Consider the following 27,745-nt stretch of genomic DNA (forward strand, 5'->3'; position numbering starts at 1 on the left):
ACAATGGTGACGCTTTTACAAGGACATTGGCCACTTTGACGCAGGAATGTCTGCGATGCACCTAGAAATCGGCTCGATGACAAAAGATGAACAACAAATATTTAAAAAGATGACAATAGATTTCACAATATTACCAAAGACAACAAAGGTGTCAACAGATGACAAATACGTCAAAATATTGTAAACGATGGTAATTATTTCAAACGATTGCATAACATGACCCAAAATGACAAAGATTTCAAAATGTGACAGAAGATGACAATACCAAGAAGACTCGTCGTAATCCTCATTGTCTTTAAATAAGTGACTAAAATATGACACAAGATGACAAACGTGTCAACAGAATAATGACGAAGACGTCGAAAGATTGCATCACATGACCCAAATGACAAAGGTGTCAAAACGTGACAGAAGATTGACAGTGTGAAGAAGGCTCATCGTAAATCCTCATTATCTTCAATTAACTATGACTACTATAAAACCAAGATTGTTTCCACAGAACCACTCATTCAATTCACAGTCTACAACTTGGAGGTGTGTCTTATTCAATTTGGTATCTAATTAACCCAGCGTACAGCAGTATCTTTTATGGCAATGTCCATTCCTCGAAGTAATAATATTACAAGCACGAGGAGCTAATCTGTGATTGTTGTTGCATCACGGAGAGACCCGATCAATTTGTCATTTACCTTCGGCCTGTCCCGAGCGGAAACGCCAGCGCAGCATTTGCATAGCCTACCTCGGAGTTTTTAATTAAAGAAACAGTTGAGTCTGGAGTGGATACAGTTGTATCTTAGCCTGAGCTTTCTTGGTGAGTAGAGTGGTGCCTGCGCTATGCATATAAATCGCTGCGGGGGACCCTACTTTCTACTTGTTGCATATCACAGTGGTGGACCAGAGGGGGTGGTCAAGTCAACATAGGCTCGCCGCCGCTGCCATACGTACACGACGCTAGCTCAATCCCTTGCTTGGGTGGTTGTATTCTACATCAGCAACGACAGGGTTTCTTTATTAACCCACTTCAGCGAGGCAGGCCCATGAGCGCTGATCGGATCCGTCAGACCTGTTGCATGCATGCAGCTCCCGTCAATCAGGGCTTCTGATTTTTTTTACATCTATGAATCGGACTTTTTGCCTCTTCACAACAGCTCCTTAGGTCTCCTACAGACAGAAAGTCTCGTAACTACGGCTGAGAAACACTCACCGAACGGAATTCAGTTTTTTCTACTTCGTCTCTGAAGTGAAAAAGTTCGTAGACGTTCTGAGGGTTATTGAATACTTTTTTTTTGTTCGGCCAAGGACGAGTGTGGAGTGTTAAAAACAGATACAAATCTACCATGAGGACTGATAGTGCTGTGACAACTACTAGCAATAACCCTAAATTTTACGGGATCAACATGAACTCCAATGGTATGTATAAATCATGATCTGCGTTTGTAATTTAATTTGACTTAAAATGTGGGGAAAGAAACTCACCATCAGTTAGCAGTCAAGAGTTTACCGAACTTTACCGACGGCATCAGAGAGGTGCTTTGTTATAAAAATGTGGGCGGAGTGTTATTGGCAATTAAGGAGATCACGGCTCGCCTAAACTGTGAATAAAACCAGGTAGAGGCGTAATGCTTATTGTTATTTCAATTCCTGAATGAGATGCTAGGGGCCTAGGGAAGGGATATTAACAAAGTTGGAATCCAATGAGGAATTTGAACCGGATGCAATTATAACAACTGGTGCTTTTTAATACTTTAAGTTGGTGGTGCCAGATTTAGCACAGCTTTCCAAAACAACACTGCTAAGTTATTGTTTTTGCTCATTATATAAGGCGCTTATAAATGACAAATGCAGAATAAGACACCACAGGTTCTTAAAATGTCCACCCATTATATTCAAACATAATTTAGTACTAGTAGCCAAATGAAGGGTATAGCAGTTGATGAATTAGGCCCAAGTCATTTTAATTATTGTGTACACCATAGTATCTTAGGGGAGGAAGTGTCGGCTCTGAAATATTGATCTTGTTGAAAGGGACTTTAAAAGAACCTACTGAGTTATTTGTTTCACAGAACTCGGGAAAGTAATGCGTGCACAGCACATGAAATACACTGGTGTTCAGAGTAATACAAAAAAGAAAAAAGATTGGACTATTTGTTTAAAGGCTAGCCTATAAGTCACGTATGACTAGCGTTAATGTTAGATGTGGTAAATAAATTGATTAGACGGATTAGAATTAACGCGTGGAACGAGTTCACTTCTGGCGTAAGTTTGAGAGTCAATCGATGCTTTTAAGGTTTCCGTTCATGGACACATTGTGGTGAAACTTCAACATTTAACTGTCATGGAAATTAAATGACATGGATTAGTTTACCGATACATATCTAAACCATTGTGGGCTCAGGCACCAGTCCACCGGTGAACAGTCAATAACTTTCCACTGCACTTGTAAGGTTTGAAGCTAAGACTTCTGAAGTAGTCACAAACGTTTGGTTAGCACAGCGTAGAAATGTACATTGCTTGTTGTCGTGTGTTTAAACAGATAAAATTGACACCACTTTCACTTCATGAAAACAAACCTGCGATTCAGCAGAGCAATAGACCAAATATTTGTTGTAAGTACTGGTTTTCTTAACTGTATAAAAAGGATTTTCTTTTCCAACACGGCCAAGTTGCACATTATGTCCATGGTCTTTACGCAATGTGTGGTAAGCACCTTGCCGGAATCGAACCACACATTTGAGAAAGTCCACATGTTGGAAGTTGGCAAAATGCACCCTAAGCAAACAATCACACAGAACGTTGTCTAAGTCAATACTTTAAACTGAACTTAACATCTTCTCCGATGGGAATACGATGAGCCTTACGCAGAACCATATACATAAACTATAAAGCAAGGACTATGGTCTATGCATAAACTAAACATTATATAGGTTGGTTTTATGTATTATGTTTTAGATTCAAATTCTCATTGGGTACAGGGAAACAGTTCCTTGAAACTTTAATTAAAGTATGTCATCAATAAACAGTGTCCTCTGTTAAGCAAAATTTTTATATTTTCTGTTATAAAGTTTAATTACTTTAACATCTCTCTGACGCGTACAGAAATACCAATATTATCTACAAGCTTGTGTACCATATATATATATATATATATATGTCTTAATAATAAGCTACTGCAAACGTTACAAACCAAAAGGGCCTATGGTATAAATTCAATAAAATACATTTACCCCGCAGAGCATTTTCTCGAAGGCTAAAGCTTTAACCTTCAAGAAAAACTCTGCTTCGGGTTGAAACGTCAAGCCATGAACTATTTTTTTGCATGATAAATGTCGATCATATCTTTATGTAAATGTTGATTTGCCGTGCTCTCTCTGCAGCTCAGTTTTCTCTACCAATAAATAACTATTTCCGCAAAGCTCTCGCTCTGTCTAACACCAACATGAAACCCCCTTGTACGATATTTTGAAATCAGACATCAGGGCACCTGCGCGTGGTGGTCCAGCTCAATGCTCCAACGATCAATTCTTCAGAATGGTTACCATAGTGACGTGGTCGATGACGTCACTGCCCATGGTAACCTTAACATCTTGTGTGTTTGTTCACAAGCACAGTGCCACCTAGTTTTGTCTGATACTGAAGAAAGGCGGCGAGTTGAAAGTTTCACACGTTGTAAACACATGGAGTAAATACGTGCAAGGACATTGGTTCCGAAATAGTGGATAATAAGAAACGGTGATGATCCAAATCACACAAACACCAATATGCTTCAATACCTTCTAACAATCCCCATGCCATCCCCCGTCGATGCAGCATAACTGTCATTCTATCACGCGAAAGATATAACCTTGTGTCTATTTAATAGACAAATAAATAAAAATGCTGATACTCTGTCACCTAAAAATAACAACTCGGTAAAAAAATTATCTTCACGTAAACATTAGACCCCAGTACAAAATATGTTTTTAAAATGCATCTTAAGTGTCACCCAGTGGATTCACTTTCCTATCATACTTTGGTGCAAGTGGAGGTTTGCGCCAAAAAGTTCTTTCCAAAAACTTAACTTGATCGACCAACAACCAGTGCAATAATTGATAATATATAACAACCGAGATTCTCTCAAATGGTTCAGATCAATCAATGACAAGAATTCAGGGGAACATTCCATGTTAAAATAGCCATGAACTAAAAAACATTGAATCTACGGTTACATTTCTTTCATCAAGTCCATTCTTCCTCAACTTTGTATGACCCGAGTTGGCTTGTGGCTATGGCTGAAACGACGTACACTCCTATTCTCAACTGTTGTTTTTGCAGTCATAGTCATATTGGTAGCCGCTAGACGTAGCCGAAATCGGACGCGGCCTCCGTGTACGCCAATTCAAAATGGATGCATTAAAGCACTGGACACTATTGGTAATTACTAAAAAAAAACACTCGTAGCATAAAAACCTACTTGGTATTCGAGCAATGGAGAGAGCTGTTTTAAGTATAAAACATTGTGAGAAAAGGCTCCCTCTGAAGTAACGTTTTTGAGGGGAAAGAGGCAACTTCTCACTCAAATACTTCAGCTCAAGACTTTTTGAATGCATCTGAAAGCAAAGAAAGTATTGCAACAAGGGTGTTTTTTCTTTCATTACTCTCATGAAAATTCGATGACCAATTGAACCCAAATGTTTACAGGGTTGTTTTTGTATACTAGTCTTTGACAATTATTAAACGTGTCCAGTGCCTTAATTTGAATTAAAATGACATGGCTTTGCTTGCTCTAATCTAAAATGGTTGCGTCAAACGTTTCAACCTCAAGCCTCTGCACTCGACCAAGTTAGCTTACATCTGTACAACTCTTCCGATGAGGTACACTTACGGTGTTACGGCAATCGTGTCCAGATTGAAAATAGATAGGCCTACACACTGGCTGATCAATAAAGGAGACCGATCGTGGTTTTTTACCCACGGCCACGATCTTGCTCAACTATGTGACGAGCCGTGGCGATCCGCAGCTAATCGAATTTACCCTGAGATCTATCCACTCTCTAGCTCACGGTGAAAATCATATATTGTTTGAGCTGGGGTGCCATTGGTGATTGGTGAATCCTTAATCTAAGTGGAGGGAAAAAATCTCTGAATTTTGTACACAAAGAGGATAATGTGAAATGAGCAAAAATGGAGTGTATGAAAATATCTCTTAAACAAATCAACGATTTGAAATGTAAAGCGTTTTGTTTACGCAAATGTGTTTCTTGATATGGCAGTAGTTTTCCTTCCTTTACTATGGGGTCTTGTTTTTGGAAAACATTTTGTTTCAATACCTACGTGCGAAACTGTTTCTTTGAGTTTAGATTTCTGAGAAATAAGAAAGGTCTTATTAATAGTTGTCTCTTTGCAGTGTTTAATTTAAAAAAAAATTTTTTTGTGATTTATTGTTTTTTATTCCATATTCCATAATGTTACATGTTTGAGCTGCTATTGTACTTGGGTTTGTTTGTTGGTTGGTTTATTTATATATCTGTTTACTTGCCTCTTAATATTCTATGCTTTTTACCCAGAGTATGCCAGGGTATGCCCAAAATGAAGTTTTGGGGCCCCGTTAACATGCCTTAACATCAATAAATCACTGTGACGACATCAATTCAGTAATTACACGTTAAACATGATATTTCCACCCTCCCCCCTGCAATTTAACACTAAACGTTTATAGTAGTTCACGAATGTTACCGCTACATATGAAGTGTGGATCTAAGTCCATCTAATGTCGGGACTTCGATCACTATGTGGACTTACACACGTCCACACAGTGTTCTTTACAGTGTCGAAGAATGGTGTTTTCATCAAGTACATAACAAATGAATATCCAAACAGTAACTGCAACTCATGGATGCGTATGGGTGGGCAGAAGCCCACTCAGCACATTCGAGACAAATTTAAATTCCAATCCGGCTCAAATTTGATTGGCAACCAAGGTTGGTAGCTCACGGATTGTAGACTATATCATTGTGTTATAAGAAGCCTCATTTAGTAAATACAAGTATAGACTATTGCACATATTGTGGATGATCATAATACCGTACGTCAATGTGTTTAAGCGGTCACTTTGTTACGATACATTTGGAAAAGTAACAATGTTACTGTAAATGTTGTGCAAGGCCAAAGTATAAAGATCACCCACTCCAATTCATTTTCCTTTTTTAAGCAGGATGCCTCGAAAATAGAAACTTTTTCGCAATGTATAACGTGTATAATTCCTCTAAAAATGTTAATACCAGAAGTTGTGTACATACTGATTCATATCGACATTGGAAAGGGCATTTGAATTCACCAACCAACCTAACTCTGCATCAGAATTGTGTGGCATTTTAAAGGCCTACTTGACGGTCGTGAGAAATGTTTCCTTCTAGATTTGATGATAAAATCATCTGTTTTGAGTGAATTGTTGCTCATGTTTCACAACAGTTCATGACTTCTGTGAACTTCAGGGACTCTGTGTGTGGTCTTATTTCTTGAAAGATTGAAGTATGGTTTCCTGATGACAGTTTCTTAAATGACCGATCTGGACAATATTGTCATAAGCTTCGTTTCTGCAAACAACTACTCAAATGATAAATGAGGCTATATGTGAGATTGTTCCAAGTTGATCTAAGGGTATATCTTTTTTGGGGAGACTATCATTAGCTCAGAATATTAAAGCCACTTGGTATATTCTCGCTGTTACGTCTAGTGCACAAGTCGTTCTTCTATGGCAACGTACATGATTTATAATATCGATAAAAACTATTAGTCCTCAATCTAAAGGCAAGTCCTCAGACAAAATAAATATCAGAACAATTCCTCTATCTAATTCAAGTCGAGGAAATAGCATTTGAAGTTTCAAGTCACCAATGCTTATTTCGATCAGTGTAAGTCTTTGACAGTCGTGAGAAATGTTCAATTCTAGATTTGATGGTAAAATCATCGATCAATGTAATCGAAATAAGTTTTAATGCAATCGAAGAAAGTTTGATCAACGCAATCGAAACAAACATGTTTAATGTGTGAAAACAATATATTGAACCGTCACCATCGTTGGTGTTTTTCTCCTAATTATTGCTTCATGTTTATGCCCAAATAAAGTCATGTAATATATACCCGATTCATTGTATGAATAAATTAAAAAAAAATATCCCACTCCGATTGTCGTCATCGATCAATTCGAAGAAACTTTCCTAACATTTCTTTTTCGTTCTCTCCCAATCCACTTTATCCGACTCTCCATGTTTCTCATCAACCGAGCAGCACAGGGCAAGTTATTGAAAGTAAGCGTGGAAGGCGGTGAGCTTGCTCCTGGGAGAAGGAGCGATGGCGCCCGTCCAACCTGGGGCGGCAAAGCGGACTTTCTGCTCTCTATCATCGGCTTCTGCGTGGACTTGGCCAACGTGTGGCGGTTTCCCTACATGTGCTACAAGAACGGAGGAGGTAAGGAGTAGGGGAAACTATTTATAACACAAGGAGACTTAGCTGGAGGGTTACGTTTCTACGTCTACCCTTCGTAATGATTTTGTGTCTTTGACATTCTCGTTTTGTTGACTGTCTCGATGTTTGATCGGAATCGAATGTTCATTTGAGTGGGAAATTTTTACTCCAATATATCATCAAATCAGAGGGAAATGGGTCATTTTAACGAGGGCTCCTGAGTCAATAAACACGGTATGCCTTTGGGCAAGCTCTCGGGTCGAAGACGTTCATTTGGTGTTAGACACGATACATTAACTCAGAGGCTCGAGAGGTTTCACCTTGGGGTTCATGAAGAGTTACTTGGGTAAACAGCCTAAGCCCATTACTCATTATTACACATCATTGCCTCATTGATGAGCACCATGAATATTATACGACTTTATAACGATTGCCTTCTTAGACTAGCTCTCTTTAATTGTTAACAAATTATTTCAAGGGAACAAACTTTTACTTTCTCAATTGAGTAGCCTACATTACCTTAAAACATGAACAGAATTGTTTTTAACAATATCAAAGGCCTTTGCAGATCACGATTGTGCCTTTGGCCTTACTGCACAAAAAGACAGACAATTTTCTTTTTATTTCAACTATCCAACTAAAGGATTATTATTGGGTTTTTTTTTCCAGTTATTGATTTCTTGATTTCTTGACTGCTCTAACGAAGCATTGCATTATTTTGTGCCATGCTACATAAACAGATAAAACACAAGATTATTATGGAGTTTTATTTGTAAATCTCAAATCACCAACATTCTTTCAAACAAGCACATTTGGTTAGGGTGAGCATATTAATCAAAATGTGAGCCCTCCCACTGAACCACCTGCTACTTCAAACTTAAAACAAACATCAGAATAGTTGGCTATGTTCACCAAGTTTGATGCAAAACCTGACTTGTATGAACTCATGGTTAAAGGCAGTGGACACTATTGGTAATTAGTCAAAATAATTATTAGCATAAAACCTTACTTGGTAACGAGTAATGGGGAGAGGTTGATAGTATTAAACATTGTGAGAAAAGGCTCCCTCTGAAGTGACATAGTTTTCGAGAAAGAAGTAATTTTTCACGAATTTGATTTCGAGACCTCAAGTTTAGAATTTGAGGTCTCGAAATCAAGCATCTTAAAGCACACAACTTCGTGTAACAAGGTTGTTTTTTTCTTTCATAGTTATCTCGCAACTCCGATGACCAATCGAGCTAAAATGTTCACAGGTTTGTTATTTTATGCATATGTCGATATACACCGAGTGAAAAGACTGGTCTTTGACAAAATTACCAAAAGTGTCCACTGCCTTTAAACAAATAGAATACTATTTTAGTATTTCTACGTCGTGAAATCGCTATCATCACGTTTGCCCGTGAAGATACACGTAGGCCCTATACTAAATTTAATTTATGGTGACCTTTGCTCCGTAAGTGGGTTTTACCTGCTGGCCTCTGACCCAAGTGTTGTGTCAAGTGCAGCGTTTAAAATGATTCATTGATAACTGTGAATTGAGGGATAACCTCACAAGTACGTGGGGTTTATAGTTTACCAACCTACACCCTATTTCTTTTTCAAAAGGTTTACGAAAATTACGCATGCTTTATAAGAAACCTAGAGTAATATGCCTGGGTTTTCAAGGAAAGTTTTGAGTATACCGTGTTAACACACATCGGTGTATATGGGTACAACCAAAATGAATATTTTTTTTTATCCCCGATGCAAATTTAACATCTATTAAACCTATAATAGTTCTGAAACACAACTTGAAGTAATAAGTGAATACTTTTGGGGAGGATCTGTGAAACCTATCAATGAGTTTGTGGTATAGGGATCTTATTATCAACGTGACCAAATTGGGGTTTGCATGGAAATAGACTGGTCCCTGGAGACTCCCACTGTTTAAACAGTGCAAACACGTACTTCTAGAAATAGCAACTAGACAAATTTCGTCTTCTATAATATTTGGATTGATTTCAGGAATGCGTCCATTGACCCACTAATCAAGTTCACTATTTTCGAACAAATGTCCACTTCGAAAGATCGAATTGCATTTTAAAATAGCTCCCAAGACGGCAACACCACTGTTCTCTTTACTTCTCAAACTAATGCAAACTCTGATTTGAGGGTGTTGAAGAATTCGAAGCTGTGCCCCATGGACCTGTTATGCATGCCGGCTGCTCTATTAGCGGTGAAGAGGTGAAACAGTGCCCTGGTGTCGACGGCATTCATCTATCATCGAACTCACGTACGCGGTCGGAAACACAGCTTGTACAAGTTTACTCGAGTTGTTTTATGTTTTTTAATAACAGTGCCAATATCAACATGATTGGCTTCGCGACGGAAATTAACAAATCAAGACTGGCCTGCTTGCCTTTGGAGTCACGAAGAGCCTTAATGTTGCTTTAATTAAGCCTTAACGAGCAGCACTGTAATTATGAATTGCACGCATGGTGTACATACAGCTTCTTAATTGCTACAATTCGGTTCGCACTTTCAGTCATCACTGTTTTTTAATAACAAGTGGATTCTATTTTGTGCTGCGAAACAAACAAACGAAACATAACAAAATCGTTATCGAGGAGCTCCTTTCACATGAGAGCAATTTAGCAAGGGTCCCTTGCTAAATTGTAGCGTGGTTGTAAAATTTTACAAAATGTGCCTCATGTGAAAGGACAACAAATCTTCTACACTGCCCAAGTCCCCCTGCAAAATCTTGTCAAGCATTGCTACATTTTTCAACCATGCTAAAATTAAGCAAAGGACCCCAGTTAAATTGCTGCCGTGTGAATAGCACTCAATTGAGATCCCCAGGATTAAGAGAATAGAGAAACCTCAAAACTAATCACTTTGTGTTTTGTATTTTAGAAAGATCGAATTATAAACAGTGGGTCCCTTACCTGGGTTATACATCAGATTCAAGTGCTAATTCATGAGCCTGCTATAGAGTGAACTGATACCAAGAAATTTATTCAAGGTTTTGTTCCAATGCAGACGTAATGTTATTTTGGCGATCGTAAAAAGCATGTATTGAATCACAAGAACTGTGTTTTGGTGTTAGAGAAATAATATTCGTTGTGATAAATGAGTTCCGTTTCATATTTTAAACGATTCAAGGCAATGGTGAATCATCTTTTCTGGTTTGTCGATTGAATGGTATAAATTTTGACAACTATTTATATGAAAGCAGGCCATGCTCAGGTACAACCTTTCATCTAAATGCAAGCAAATCAAGATAAATTTGACGAAGACTATCACATAATTTATTTGCTATCCCCTTTAACACGTCAGCACTCCAAAACGCCCCCGTGTTCCGTTTCCGTTACTGAGCTGTGTCTATTCTAGAGTGCGAATCCTACACCGTTAGCACGCCGGCAGGGAGGTCCGGATCGTTCAGGCATTATTCCACCCGGATCACAAAGATCAAGATAAATGGAGTATACGGATTAAGGTGTCCGTTCCTGCCGACGGCCTTACAAATGCTACTGGTTAGCCCATGAGCCTATACCCAGGATGGGTGCAGGAGCGATACGTGATTACAAGGGTATCAGCTTACGAGGGGTTTGGAAATACGCCCCTATGTGATATGGGATAGGGTTAAGCCAATGTGATCGAACATGCCTACAGCTCACACTTGGTATGAAACGGTGACATATTTTCGCAGCTCACACTTATGAAACTGTGTCATATTTTGTACATTTACCCTTGCTGCTATTACAATGATGTTTGTTTAATTGGCATGATTTTATCGAGATTGGTTTTGAGCCCTTTAGGCTTCCGGGGCCCCTGGGCGGGCCATAGACGCGCGTTATATTGACTTTATGTAGCATACAGACCTAATTACATCTAGGTACGATACAATGACCCGAGGGGGCAAGATGGTATGAATGAAGTTGAACATATCAGTGAAACCAACAATATTCTAAATAGTCGAATTTCATTAGGTTGTTCGTCTGTTGCCAGCATTATAATGCAAACATAATCATTTATTTCAAGGGGATATATTCAGCCAACTTGATTACACGTACCAGGAGTCATGAATACCTCATCACTTTTCCCAAACTTTAAGTTGGGAAAAATTTTAATTTGTCTTTCCATTTTGTCGTTTTGTCTAGGGGCGTTCCTCATCCCATACACGATAATGCTCATCATCTGTGGTATCCCACTCTTCTACCTGGAGCTGGCCCTGGGCCAGTACAATCAGACAGGCGCCATCACCGTCTGGGATAAAGTCTGTCCACTATTTAAGGGTAAGTTTGTCCAATATTTAAAGGTATAAGTAGTCCAATATTTAAAGAGAAGTTTTTCCAATATTTAAGGGTAAGTGTGTCCAATATTTAAAGGTAGGTTTGTTTTATGGGAAGTTTGTCCAATAATGTTAAGATAATTTTGTCTAATATTAATTAAAGGTGAGACACATTGTATGCATTTCTCTATAGCACATTCTGTCAAGCCATATCTGATAAACTTTGCGGTTCGCCATTTTAGTTAGCAAACAAAACACAACTACACCTATAGTATAGTTCTTAAGTCAGGTCAAGTTCCTTTCTGCCTATATTATTTTGAAGATGAATTTATTCAAATTTTCCTCCTGCAATGAACTATCGGTAAATCTAAAGATTAGCACCCAGACTTAGCACACTACTGTTCTATTCGTACACCCTCGTCAGCTGTAACCGCGGATCTAAGCTGAATCCAAAAACAAAATTGTGAACCCAAACCACAAAATAATGAAATCCTCAGCAGAGTTCCAGCTTGAGGTTTAATCTTGGCTGAATTACCTCAGGCCCTTGGATCAAAATCAAAGAACGTAAGGCAAGCTAGGGCTGCAGTTTACTTACCGCTTCCGGAAACCGAACCCAACCATCGAACCAACAAGAAAAGAGATACTACGCTTCTGGGAACAACTTCGATTTTTCTTTTAATTAAAACCTTTGAAATCCGAGGTTTTTGGCTGAATCGGGGCCCATGTTGCTTTTAAAGACGATAATTAAGGGGAGGTCGGTGCAATCTTATGCTCACTTCTTCCGGGAAGGATTTCGAATGCGGACTAGAAGGAGAGATACCAGGGGTCAGAAATTCCTCAGCGGCAGCGTTTTTTGTTTCTTCTTCAGGGAATCAAACTGTATGGTAAAAGTTGTGTCTTTATGGGCATCCACATGTGTTTTGTGTATTGTTCAGCTAAAGGGAACAGAAGTAAGGGCATTTCGAAAGAGAAATGCTAAAATATTGGTCCATGCGGCTGTGTGTCGTTTTGGCATTGCAGTTACGTAGAATGGCACTAAATCGTAAATTATCAATAATTTCGTGTATAGCCAATTTGTGTGGACGTTTCCAAGAACGGTAAAGATAGTTCAAATGTTAAGGAGTATATACAACAATCCCAGTAAGCAAGGGAATGTTAAAGGCAGTGGACACTATTGGTAATTATCAAAGACTAGCCTTCACAGTTGGTGTATCTCAACATATGCATAAAATACCAAACCAGTGAAAATTTGAGCTCAATCGGTCATCAAAGTTGCGAGATAGTCTTTTTTATCATTTATTCTGTTTATAATTTATTTTAAATATATTTTCACAGTCGTTCATGGTGGTCTGTTTCTGTTCCCTATTTTATTTTACTTAATCTTCAATGTATGCTTTAATTTTCTTTCCTAAGATGATTCTATTTTAATTGTTAACTTTGTACATATCAGATTGTTTTTATATAGGCTATATGAATATTTCTTATTGTTTTTTTTTGTATCCTTTCCTGTAACTGGCGGCTCGTCCGCTGTTGGTTTGGTCAATAAAATATATATATAATATGTATATAAGAAAACACCCTTGTCACACGAGTTGTGTGCGTTTAGATGGTTGATTTCGAGACCTCAAGTTCTAAATCTGAGGTCTCGAAATCAAATTCGTGGAAAATTACTTCTTTCTCGAAAACCATGGCACTTCAGAGGGAGCCGTTTCTCACAATATCTTATACCATCAACCTCTCCCCATTACTTGTTACCAAGTTAGGTTTATTGCTCATAATTATTTTGAGTCATTACCAATAGTGTCCACTGCCTTTAAAAAAAGAGGATAACATTAGGCTACTGTAAACGTGCTATACATTAATTACGAGAAAATCATACGCCGTTTGAAATACATTTGAGATGATTTCTTTGCTTAGGGGTTGGATGGTGCGTGGTTTTGATCGCGTTCTTTGTGGACTTCTACTACAACGTCATCATCTCATGGGCTCTCTACTACTTCTTTGCCTCCTTCACCACCGTCTTACCGTGGAGTACCTGTGACCATGACTGGAACACCATGTACTGTTTCGCACCCATTGACGGGCCGCAGTTTGACGTGGAAGTCAATGTTACTGCTGAAGATGGGACAAACGGGACCATCATTATCAATAGGACCACCTCAGCAGCTACGGAATACTATGAGTGAGTAGGCATGTACGTAGAGTTGTTGGCAAGTTCATCAGCTTGAAACTACCTGCTCAAGTTAATCAGTGACTTTATATCCACAATTTCATACATCAAAACTGTTTCCTAGCTCTCTGACATAGTGTCACTGACACTGCAGTCAAACCTTAATACACCTATGGCCAAATTGACAGGTTTCTAACAGGTGGGCAACAAACTCAAACCATTGACAGATGACGTCCAACATTTCATTCATCAAAACATGTTTCATAACTCTCTGACACTGAGAGTAGCACCCAGTGAATGATAAGTGTCTTTTAAAATCAAACTTAAGTTAACCTTAGCCAAATTAATTGACATGTTGCATGAGTAACGTGCAATACATAGATGCAAATCTTGTTCAAAATGGTGTCCCCAGAAACTTCATGCACCTGCATTCACAGAGTGAGATAAGTACAACTTGAATACCTCCACAACACCGGTAGTCATAACATTTCAATGACGCAGTGGATTTCCCACTTTCTTTCTAGAAATTAAATATAAAGAGGGGGGGGGCACAGTTTTTTGTATTTTTATGACACACAAGATGTAGGCTACACAATTTGTTTCAGGGCCTTTGCCCCCTACTCCTAGGGCCGAAACAGGGTACCCCCCTTTAAAGTCCATGCATATAGGCTTGGGTATCATCAATCAGTATTTTTCAAAAACACACATTTTTTTTCAAACCTCAACAATTGCTACTTTTTGAAGTATCACTCAATTACCAATCAAATGCAATCGGAACCCAACTCAGTTTTTGTCTATCCTTGATATAGGCGTGGTGTGCTGCAGATGGACCAGAGTGGTGGAGTGGAAAACATGGGTAAAGTGGTCTGGCAGTTGATGCTGTGTCTCTTCACGGTTTATTTGATCTGTTACTTCAGCATGTGGAAGGGAATCAAAGGTTCCGGAAAGGTATAGACAATCATTGATGTCTTTGTGTAGTTGTCATTATTTGTTCGTACAATACCGGAAAGCCACTGAACGAATCACACGTCTCCTACTTTTCAACCCGAATGTGGTTTGTTCTATGATGCAACTGTAGTCTTACATGCAATGTTTAAGTAAATGGCACCAAAACGATGTTCTAACACAAACAATGGTGTAAAATCTGCACTAAAATTGTTGCTATCGTGGTTCGAATCCCAATAGGGTAGGTTTTTGTTCTCCCAAGAAGACTCGGGAAAAGCAATGAGTTACAGTGCCTATCACACATATCTAGGGTGAAAACTAGAATAGTATCGGTTATTTCCTTTGCAATTATAACATGTGTGATACAAACAGTCGTAAGAAAACTGCGGTATATTTGCTGTGGTCGTGGTTCGAATGCCGTCCGGGTAGATTTTTTTTTACCAAGCAATACTCGGAAAAGCACCGAGTGTGTGTCATACATCGGTGTGTATGTTGAAAACTTAAACAATATTTGTTATCCAATGTCTAATTATAATATCTGTTGCACAAACACTAACTTAATTGCGCAAAAAATAATAAACTTTAATTGCAAAAAAAGTACTAATTTTAAGTATAATTGCACGAATACTAATAAACTACAATTACACAAATACTAATAAACTTTACATGTTTTTTGTCCAAGGTGGTATGGTTCACAGCTACATTCCCGTACGCTGTGCTGTTCTGTCTTCTGATTCGTGGGGTTACACTCGAAGGAGCGGATGTTGGCATCAAGTATTACGTCATCCCGGTGTTTTCCAAGCTTCTCAATGCTCAGGTATATGGCCATAGCTCACAACTAATGTAACGTAATAATAATGTCATGCTTTAGGACTTTATTGTGGTGGTTTGCTTGGGAAGACAATAATGCTTGTAGCATCAGAATTTCTGCCACCCGGACACTTCGTGGCCACTTTACACCCGTCCATCAAGACCAAAGAGACCATCTACTTGCCTCACAAAGCGAATGTCAGAAAGTATAGCTGAATTTGACTATAGCCGTATTGTACGTTTACAACAACGGGCCGTCATGCCGTGCTGCCCAATAAGAGCTGTTCCCCAAAACAACTATACGTAAATGAACAACGAGTTGAATCGATTCTTAATAAATGTCCACGTCGCGTGGCGTAACAAATTACAAGTGACAGATCTATAGACATAGAACTTTACCAAAACTTTCCTGCTTTTATATACATCGCAACGCATAGACGTTTGGTTGATCGGTATCAGGTATATATTTTGCTCAACTGTTGCTATTTGATGAGAATAGTTCTTAAACATTTTCCATTATTTGCTTTTCGTAGGTGTGGGTTGATGCAGCCACACAGATCTGCTTTTCTCTTGGGCCAGGGTTCGGCACTATGTTGGCTTATTCCAGTTACAATAAGTTCAATAATAACATATACAGGTGAGTATTATAGGATCTATAAACAAAATGACAAAATAGTCGCTTTGTCCTGTCACTGTTTTGAAGCTGGTTGATACGTTGGTTCCTATCATTATCTCTTGGGCCTGGGTTCGGTACTAGGTTGGTCTATTCCAGTTATAATATTAGTTAAACAAAAACATACACAGGAGAGTATAGGTTCTACAAGAAAAGTGAGCAAATCTCACTTTAGTGTCTTATAACTCTTTTTGTCCTGTCTCTGTTTTGAAGCTGGTTGATACGTTGGTTCCCATAATTTTATCTTGGGCCTGGGTTCGGCACTAGGCTTGTTTATTCCAGTTATAATATTAGTTAAACAAAAACATACACAGGAGAGTATAGGTTCTATAAGAAAAGTGCACAAATCTCGCTTACCAATTACTGTTTTTGTCCTGTCTCTGTTTTTGGAGTTGGTCCAAATGTTGGTTCTTGTTTTGGTTCTCTGCCTTGTTTCATCTGTCCTTTGCTGATTCGATCTACAGCTCGGGTTCATTTAAGTCGGTTTGTCATGTTTCAGCTTTGGTTCAGTTCCTCGAAGAACATATGAGTCCAAGTTCTTGCATTCCATTATTGTTTCTAATGGGGTGTTGTATGTAGGGTGCTCCATTCCATGCAGTAGGAAATAGTCTCAAATCCAACGTTCCATTCAAAGGAAGCTCTATAGGCAGCACTGAATGCAATCTCATAAATGAACTGCTGCAACAGGAAACACATACAGAATTACATTACAATTAACAATTCAGAAACAACAATTATGAACTATCATCAGTTGTCTTTGAGTCAGACAAAATTGTTTAAGTGTAGTCTAAGGGCCATGTCACACGAGACAATTTACGGGGCAACCAGTTCCAGGCAATCTTCATGAGGAAAAGGCATTCACATTTGAATGTTCACCTATTTCTCTTGTGGATCGTAAGAAAATGTTTGAAAATTGACCCGTGTGCTACCAAAGTGGTCATGCAGTATGCACTGCAGTCGGTTGCCTCCAAGTTGCCTCGTGTGACAAGGCCCTAACTCGTCAGTTGTTTTCTGATCTCGTTCCTGAACTATACAGGGATGCTCTGATCACAAGTGTCATCAACTGTGCTACGAGCTTTCTGGCAGGCTTCGTAGTCTTCTCTGTGCTCGGTTACATGTCAGTACGCAACAAAGTCCACATTGACAAAGTCGCCACTGAAGGTAAGTGAACAACATGAGCGTATTGAAACAAGACTATACTCTCAACACACTGTGTCTTATACGGTCAAAAGAAGCTTGGTCAAAACTCTTTTTCGAGTTTGCAATAGTTGGAAACGCATGTGGAATTGTCTGGAAGCAAAACTAGAAAGAATATTTGCCTTTATGCAATAGAAAAACAAATTGTTCGATTTCCATCCCATTATCCATAGGTGTTGATAGACTATATTCATTTTTCTTCTTCGTAGAATCACTTATTGTTAAGCAGCCCGCAAGAATCTGACGTTTCATCAACAACAGATAATTGTCTACAATAACAATCCTATATGAAACGCTTTAGTTCAGAGATAAATGATTTGCAAAATTATATCGTTTTTCAATTTGTACAAATTCCCTCCGGTGGCACCGGTCGAATCACTTTTGTGAAAACTCTTTAAAAGTATACCTGTATGGTACAGTATTATCTTCTTTTAAAATAGGTTGTTTCTTTACAACATACATTGTAAAATCATTCATTATTATTGTAAAAGTTGCCAGCAATATCTGCATGCGTAGACACAGTTAAAGCTGAAAAGATTACTTTATACCAAAAAGTTGTTTTCATTGGCAAAATGGGCCTTTTGGGATCCGGCAGCGAAAACATTTCTAGACCCACAAGGATCAACTTGATGATAACATTCTACCTCCTGACATACATAGAAGAGAAAATACCACCCTGGATCTAGACACAGATGTCAAACAAATCAAATTTAGTTGCCCAACTAATGACAATGTTATACGTAAGTTTTTGGATACCGATTGCCCAAATAACGCGTAGAATGCGGTGTATACGCTTGACCTAAATAAAGGTTAGACAGGGTCCTTTATTGGGGTATTGTATGCCTATGGGCATTATATACGTCACCTAATAATAGGGGTCAGGAACCCACACTTAAATGGGCTTTGCAGACCTTCAGTGAACCGGGGTAGGTTTAACTCTGGTTAATGCAAGGACTCGGGGTTTCCGTAAGGTGTTCCTTGTTTTCAACAATTTGCTTGCCATGGGGCAGCAACTTTCTGGTAGAAAACCAGATCCAAACAGATCAGCAGACCCCGAAGTTTGAACATGTATGTCTGATGGTAAAACTGCAAATAGAAGTTAACTGTTTCCAATAAAATACGTAGCAAGAGGTGCCAAATGATTAATTTAGCCCGATTATTTGATGAAAAGGCACGTTGGGTTCAGCAAGGCATAAATTTAATCATGAGCTCCAAAATATTCGTAACATTTTCTGAGAAAAAAGGTCAGTGAAACACCATGAAAGGAATAATGATGTGTGTTGGAATATCTGTAAATATTGATTATTTATCCCAAAACTTTCGGCGTATATGAACCAACGTCTTGTTTTTTAACCTGACATTCTTGATAACCATTGCCACTCAAAAATTAAAGTGGAACAGGTTGAAGGCACACCAACTATAATGAAGTCAATCGCACTCTTATGCAAAAGGCAGCTAAACAAACCAGCATCAATGGGCAAATCAGTCAAAGTGGGTGCTACTAACACGTCAATCGTTGAGTCTTGAAAGGGTTTAAACTTGAAACGTTTCTTGCCCGAGGAATGTAAACAATTGGATTCAAGCTTTTAGGGACTAACTTCCTGTTTTCTTACACTTCTGCCATTACAGTAGTGATTAAAGTAAACCGTTCGTACAATAACAACACACTATTGTACTTGTTGGAAAGTCACAAGTCGTACCCTGAATAGTGTTAATAATCAAAGTCTTTGAAGTTACAAATAATAAGCTCAAACGCAGACCTACTTTGTTGAAAATGATAATTGAAATAACTGTCCCACCGTACCAATGATAGAAAGCCGTGAACAATTGAATATCTTGCGAATAAACCAACACGAGATATCTTTCTAACATTTCACAATAATTTCAAAGAAAACTCCCACTTTTGTGGTCATTATATCTTTGGTAACAAAATAAGAAGTCAAAAAGTGAATAGAAAGTTATTGTTAATATCAAACATTTGTTGCTTGTTGTGCCCCCCCCCCAATGGAATGGATTAATTGCTGGTCACTGCTTTATATTTCAACATCAGAAGAAAATAAAGACGGAAGTATTTCACGAGAAATAATGACGATAAAGGTTGCAACTTTCATAGTCTATGTTCGATAATTTCATTAATCAGTTTGAAGATTTTTCAGTTTGCTAGATCTGCCACATATAAGCATTTTTAATATAGGCCTTTTCAAAATAATTCGAGGTTTGCACTGGAACTTTTTTCTAAATATTGTTCTTTTTTCTTGTCGTTTTAGGACCCGGGCTCGTGTTTGTGACGTACCCAGAAGCACTCGCAACGATGCCTGGAGCGCCGATATGGTCCATCATTTTCTTTCTGATGCTGATTACACTGGGCTTAGACAGCTCGGTAATTACAAAGATCCCTAATAATTGACTGTCTTCTCTTCTTTCTTGTACACTGTGCGTTAATTAAACCAGGTATCAAATGTAGTCAGATAGACTCCAGTTTGACTTACGTCAAATCATTGATTGGGAACCCCTTGAAAATAATGGAGATGCAGAGCAGCCTTCCCCGCAAGAGGGCGCTGCATGCATACGCAGAAAACTAGATCAAAACATTTGAGTCAGAACAGTGAAAGAAACATCAATATTTACTTCTTTTATGCAATGTACCGTCTTCATTTAGTTTGTTAACAATTCCAAATCATATGTTCCATTGTTTTCTGAAACTCTTTTAAATACAATTTGGCTTTTCTGCTATTGTATTTGCGCTTCATAATTTCTCTTTATTTATATCATTATTATTATTTTTAATTTACTTCAATAATTAACTGTATAAAGCGGATACGTTTTGTTTTCGTTATTTTCCCTCACCACTCAACGTTCTCTTAACAAAATAACTGTTTGGCCTTTTGGCTCAAAGGATCAGGGGGGAGGGAAACAGCAACAACAAAAGTAACTTCATATCTCGTTTGTGGAACTTTGCATCTATCAAATTTCATGGTATATAAATCTTGAATCCCGACTGTTTCATGTTTCAGTTCGGGGGTTCCGAGGCCATTATGACGGCTCTTTCTGATCAGTTTCCACGCATCGTCAAAGACCACCGGGAAATTTTCATGGCTTTTCTTTTCTCGTTCTACTTCCTCGTGGGGCTTGCCTTCACGTCGCAGGTAAAGTATAGTAACATGATTTGTTAACATAATTCTTTAGTGTGTACTAAGAAAATGGCTGAAATTCATGTCTGCGGCTGTAGAATTTTGGAAAACTTTACTATTACGGTTTTAAAAGCAGGTTGTATCATAAACTTGTGTGTGACCCCTATATTACGACAGTCAAAAGATATTGACACGATAGGTAGACCACCGAAATAGAGCTCAAATAGCTTATAGTTGGTAGAATACCGGTACTTTTCCGGAGGTCGGAGGTTCATGAGTCCCACTCTAGTCAATATTTCTTTCTTCAACTCCAAAAAAGTTGTAGAAGTTACGAAAACAGGTAGCCCTATATAGGACTCTTCCTCTGTACACAGATACAGAGTCACTGTAGTACAATACGAAAGTGTAAGGCCGCCAGGGCTACGAACACAGGTAGTGTGACCGTATGCGGGCGCCTTCGTTATGTAACTAAAGTTCTTAAAGTTTCAATCAGTAGTTCTCTTAGCAATGTAAAAACAATTCAAACTTCACATGCATTGTGTCTCTTTCCTTGCCTTTGTGCCTATATTATACAAGATGATAATTTGTGTTTGAAATAACCCATACTTTCATTATAAAACTGTTTCCATTTGAAGTAAGAATGTTCGTTTTACTAAATCTTGATCTTATTTTGTTTCCAGGGTGGGGCATATTTGGTGTTCCTGTTTGACAGCTTTGCTGCCTCCTACTCCATCTTGCTGGCTGTGTTCTTTGAAGCCATTGCCATTTCTTGGTTTTACGGTAAGACGAAATTTAATCATACTTTTTTCGACCCTACTAATGCTCTACATAATTATTTCTGAATCAAACTGCCATATATTTTTTTTATCATCAACTTTTTTTTGTAGTTAATGGGTTGACATCAGTTCACACTGTCTAAGTATAAATAATAACAAGCCTTTATTGGAGTATTTGAAACCATGCCATACAATCCAACTTAAAACTATGAAAGTTGAAATGAAAACAGTTTTGATTTTTGTTCCTCTCGACAAACAGGGATGCAGCTGCCGCCAACAAAGAGGATAAGTGAAGATATCAAGGCAATGCTCGGATACTACCCAGGAATGTACTGGCGTGTGTGCTGGTCATTTGTATGTCCAGCATTCGTTATGGTAAGTATCAACATTAACTTTACTTTGCGCTCTCTGCAAATGTCTCGGGTCAGAATTGACTCTGATCCGGGTCCTTAACCATATCTGGGTCAGGCTTACCAGTGCCAAATTCCAAAGAGCTGTTTATTAGCAGAAATTATTGCATGACGCACTGTTCTGCTGAGCAGAAATGAGCAGGGTACCACTCAAATATTACACATTGGGATGGTAGTTTGGCTGGTAACCTTATTCTGGTAAGCATTATTTTGTTGTTCTAAGCTGCTTTTTGGTGCTTAACCAGCTCTATGAAATTGGGCACAGGCAACTGGTCAAAAGGCATTGTGACTAGCTTCTGCGTCTGTTGGACCAATTTCAAGGTAATTTTGTACACAGATTCCGGGTCATACTGACCCAGAAACGTGTCAATGGGTCAGGTCTCACAGAGCCCGGATCCGGCTGCATGTTGACCAGGGAGTTTCTATAGTGTGCGACCAAGGAGTCCCAGAGCGAGCTTTACAAAAAGAACTTTAATTCTTTAGCAATTTGGTTAGATACTTTCTTGCAATAATGGTATCCTTTTTTATGAAGCCTTGTTACGACTCCACAATTGGACTTTTCGTCACGACTGTTTCGTGAATGTTTTCTTTTACGCAGTGCTGTAGTGTGTTTGGATTAGCCAATTACAAGTACCCCACCTACGACGAATACACGTACCCACCGTGGGCCATTGGACTTGGATGGATGATCGCAGCTGCGTCTGTTATATTAATTCCGCTCACTGCAATCTACAAGATTGCCTCAACACCCGGTTCCCTTTATGAGGTAAGGTTATGGAGATCAAATATTAATTTGTCGAATTGCTTCCAACATTTTATAATCATTCTTCTAAAATGTAGACTGTGGAAAAAAAATAGCATTCTTATCCCCACTAATGTTTGTCCACTTGACACACCACACCTGTAACTTATATATCCTGTGAGAAAATTCGTACCTGATCGTAATGTCATATAATTATAGACATTCATATTGTATGTCAAACATACAATTTTAATATTAATATATTTGGGGTTCATTTCAAAACCGTTTTCGTTTCCCATGCAATCATTGTGTTGTTTGTCATCTGTAAACTTGTACTTACAAATAAATTGTCTTCATAAAATCATGCTACCCATTCTATACTGTGTCGACACAAGCAAATTTGCACAAAACACACTGTCTATACATCCAATCATTTAGTTATAACTGCTCATCACAGCTATCAAAATACTTTTTGTTCTACAATTTTGTTTCTGTTTTCTTCTCCTTATAGCGGTTTAGAGTGAACCTACAAACCCCACCTCAGTACCCAACCGACATGGAGGTCGGTAACCATTACCCCTGTCAACTCAACGGTGTACCAATGGACACCAAACCGGTCACGCACGTTTAAAATTTCCAATGGAACAGAAGTGTGAACATTCGTAGGGGACTAGCCGTGGGGGCCAGCGGAGCTCCGTCCCCCACGAGCATGCACGGAAGACGCGGTCAAACACCGTAAGTTAAGGTTCAACAAGGAACACGATCGGGGATTTGTGTGGATTTTCTTCGAAGAAATGCCTTTCCCGGAATACCAAAAAATCACATTCGCAATAATATTCAGACTGATAAGGTTTATTCATTTGTAATAAATTTGAAAGTTTATCTCAGTGACTGTGGATAAATAACAGTAAACATTAGGAGGATCGACTGCATGAAAATACGTTGTAATTTTCACTATTAACAGAATACACTGAACTGCACTGCAGTTTCTCTTTTTTTGTAAAGTCGACTGGGGTCGAATGTAGCTAAACAATTCGGCACAAAATCGTGGAGGGGCCGGGAAATTTTAATGGTGTAGTAATAAGACAGATGTGTTCCGGTTTATTTTCCACGATTTGTTTATAATCGTATAATTGTTTTATCAAACTCTTGGCAAAACATCACAAACTCAAACAGCGCCCTCATTGATGTTAAAGAAGATTCAATGAACTTTACAGTTGGGCGTGTAACTTTACACAAGGGCACGTTTTCATTGTTCTCCCAGTGATGGTAGCCTTTAGTCAAGGCGCACGCGGCACCCCCAGTAGTCAAGCACGACCGCAAATATCACGCACAAAAAAATACCAGCGCCGTGCGTGATATCTGGGGTTGCCGCCGCCGCCGCGTGCGACTTGATAAAAGGCTACAGTGATGGTCGTTTAATTTTCGGGCTTTGAATTTTGTTTTTAACAAATAAAGCTTTTATGTACATTTTAATACTGATAATTTGATTATAATCTCAAAAAAATTAAAATACGGTACTTATTTAATAACAATAATGTGTTGGATTTTGTTAGGCTTATTGCAATGACGAAAGAACTAACAAAAAACAACAAAATGTAAATAGTAATTCATGTAAATGATTAAGTCATTGGTGATCACTCATAATTAACTTGCATATAAAGATCAAACTTAATTTCAAATCAGAGGATATTTCCCCATAAAAGTCCGTCATCAAAGTAATGGCATAACCAAGAGTTGTTTGGAAGGGATACTGCATCACACTACTGCTATTATAAAATACAATGAGATGTATCTCATCATTGTTGACGTCGTGAAATTAGCATAATCTTTACAGTAGTAAGTAACATAACTGACGAAGTACCTTATTTGACGTACTAATGTTCTTATGGTTTGAAAACAACTTTTTAAGTGATTTATTTATTTAATATGTTTCCGTCATGCTATGGTGTAATTTTGTTTGTTAATAATTACTGTACTTATAGTCCGAATGCATCAGCTGCAGTACAGCTCAATCCTTCGTGCCCTTGCGAGATAACAAATAATAATTAGTTCTTATATAGCGCATTTTATAATAACGTTTAATTGTTTTGGGGAGTATTCTTGCCATAATTGTCGGTCTCGATATCACCGTGGTGTGAAATTATCCAAATTATGACGACAGCTTAAAGAGAGCAAATTTGAACTTTTCCTAATTTAATAAACTTAAGTAAAAATTATTTGTTGGGAGAAATGTAAAAAAATAAGATGTTTCTACAATATTGCCCCTGATAAATATTGTGTTCCTTCAAAAAGCGGTAAACGTGAAAAGTGACTAATATGGAGACATGATGTGTAACTGATATGTATAGTTCCCTGTATACAGTACAACTGTGGATAACATTGAACATAAGAGCCATGATTTTTTTTGCTTGAGCCTTGTTTTGGCCACATGGGCCTCTTTCGAAACTAAGGTTTTGGTTGCAGCTTAACACAGCTCTGAAAATAAAAATAGAAACGTGCACTTTTGTTTGTTCAATCTCAACTTCATCCAGGTGAAGCCGGGGTGAAGCCAAGGCTGCAGTTTCGAAAAGGCTGTTAATGGGAGACTTTGTAACGCTAGGTGGCAGCAGACTTACCAAGTAATGTCCATTGTCTGGGTCAATCTGAGCATGCTCACATTTCTAAGAACAGTGGATTTACTTGGTTAAGTCTGTTTCCACGTAAAGAGTACTCAAAAGTCTCCCATTGAAGGAATACAAAACAAGTTGGCCGATAAACGGTAACATTTTTATTTGAAGAAAAAAAAATAGGTGTCGACCACGTAGACTAGCCGAAGAAAACCGTGCTTCAGTTTTGCAATTTGGAAAAGTATGGCATGTGTATTTGGTTGGAAAACTCACTTTTGTATAGGCCCCGGTATAACCGTGTTTTGGCATAGGCCTACAGGGCAGGATGCAAAATATTATGACCAAAAGTATCAACTTTTTACTAGTTTGTGTACACTTGGTTTTTTTAAATGAAGAAACGATTTTTTACTGTTTAAAACTTGTTTCCACCATCTAAGGTTTGGGCAAATAACTTGTGTATATCGTTGGTACGATTTTGTTACTTTTATACAACTAAGAGTCGAAAAACATATATGTGAAACGTTGTGATAGATAGTCTACCTATACTAGATATAGGCCTAATGTATACGTGTTTAGTATAATGGCAAAAATGGTATCCCAAGTTTGATAGGTTTTCCTAAGTAAAGTAAGGAATTTCGTAAACTCTCTCTTAAATTTCTTTAAAGAAATTTGAGCGGAGTTGTTAAAATAACTCCGATAGTGACAACTGCCAAGTAATAATTAGGCTCCATCCAGCTTCATCCCCCCGTCTCTCACCCCCCCCCCCCCCCCCTCATAATAACATCCCTTGACACTATAGGCCTAACCCAAATCGTATAAAATAGCCTCCTTTTTTCTGAACGACGAGACATTTTTGGCAAACCTTCAAGTCGCTGAAACTATAAATAAACTGGTTTACTGGTAGAAAAAACATTTGTTTATGGGATTACAAAGTAGTTAAAGGACCCTACCTTAAAAAATAGACAATTCTCAGTTGCTAATAAGGCGTTGTATCTCACCAGGAAAAGGGCTAGATTATAGCTTTGTGTAAATTGCTATAGTAAGCCATTCTATGAGCAATGATAATAATTATTATATACTTATTTACTCATAAACATTGTATAGACGCATTGTTGGTATATTATACATTATTATAAAAACTGATATTATAATTCTTAGTGTATTGAGTATTATAGGAGAATGTTTAATTTGTGATGTATTATTCTATCAACAATAAAGCTCTTTCTTAACAGAGAGATATAAAACAACTAATATTGTTGATCCTTTTAAGACTACAAAAACGTTTACTCTATTGTGATTTTATTGTCTTATTATTTGGACAATAGACAATGATAATGAAGCAGAGGCCATCCAGGGAAATGAAAAAGTAAAAAAAAACTGCCATGAAAAAATGATGTGTCCTCCAAGACCTTGCTCATTTAAAAGAATAAAAAATCATTTTACTATAAAATTTCAGAAATCTAAAATTGTAGTGAAAAGTAAGACAAAAGACGGCAAGTAAAAGAAATACTAAAGCAATATACACTCAACACCATATTCAAACCAAACCCAGTTGTCAAAATAAGCAGAAACTCAAACCAGATGAGATTAGAAGGAATAACTACTATTATTTGCAAGATTTTAACCGCTCTGCTGGTACAAACTTTGACTGTGAGAGCACCCATGCACTTTAAACCACTTTGAGAATTGAACTATAAGTATGTGAGTGAATGTATGGCATTTTCAAACAGGTGGTTGCGCGAGTAAGCTAATAATGACATGATCATTATACACTGAAAGCTGCTTGGAATTTGTTATGCAACAAAATGTAACAATCTTGATTGTAAGGAGTACAATGCTTCGTTCACCATTGTGTCAACCACTGAATAGCTTTAATCATGTTACATTCCTGTGAATGTTGATTGTTGTGCATGTTGTTATGTGTGATGTTGAATAGAAGAAAAAGGACTTTTTCATATTGTTCAATATGCACAAATCTACACGACTGAACTGAAAAGAATGGCGGACAGAATACTTGAAACATTTTAAGGAGAAGCTGAGTAAACTTTTTTCAACTTTGTGAGGACGGCTTATCACATGAATATGTCTAACTATAAATATAAATATGAATAGTAGACTTGCGGGTACAACCATGTTTAAAACCTCTTTTGAGGGAGTGTTGGCTCTGAAAAGAGCCGGTTTGGTCAGTATACTTTGCTCGTCTTCAAGAGAATGAAAACAAAATAATGTTTCATTTTATGGTTTACAGAGCGAGTTGTGAGTTAGTGGCTCTTCCTTTCTTCCTTTTATTATATCCTAGAAGCCTCAATAGTTACATGCCGTATTTTTCCTAGGGTCTTTTCACAGACTAAAACAGTTCCCTTGTGCAAACAATTTTGCTGAGAAAAACGAGCACGTTTTGATTTTGACACATGCAGCATGCATGGGCATGGTTAGGCCATGGAGGAACTTCCTCCATGGTTAGGCTAGCTGTGCACCCCGCCCCGAGCAGACGGTCGCAAATTTGGTAAAAATTACAAAATTACAAATTTGTTCGGAGAAAGAATTAATTTAACTCACCATAGTCACA

At 38.0% G+C, this 27,745-nt stretch overlaps 1 protein-coding gene across 1 annotated transcript; it reads left to right on the plus strand.

Annotated features, from left to right (window-relative positions):
• The first annotated feature begins 843 nt into the window (after positions 1–843).
• LOC117290503 (sodium-dependent dopamine transporter-like) lies at positions 844–25,293 on the plus strand. Its single transcript, XM_033771922.1, has 14 exons — positions 844–1,410; positions 7,267–7,446; positions 11,583–11,717; positions 13,631–13,895; positions 14,693–14,831; positions 15,511–15,645; positions 16,172–16,275; positions 17,348–17,472; positions 19,776–19,888; positions 20,523–20,654; positions 21,320–21,419; positions 21,675–21,790; positions 22,424–22,591; positions 23,079–25,293. Exons 1-14 carry the CDS (start codon positions 1,338–1,340, stop codon positions 23,196–23,198), a joined length of 1,905 nt encoding a protein of 634 aa, XP_033627813.1. The 5' UTR covers positions 844–1,337; the 3' UTR covers positions 23,199–25,293.
• The last annotated feature ends 2,452 nt before the right edge of the window (positions 25,294–27,745 follow it).

Source organism: Asterias rubens, chromosome 5, assembly GCF_902459465.1.
Source record: "Asterias rubens chromosome 5, eAstRub1.3, whole genome shotgun sequence".
NCBI classification, from domain to species: Eukaryota; Metazoa; Echinodermata; class Asteroidea; order Forcipulatida; family Asteriidae; genus Asterias; species Asterias rubens.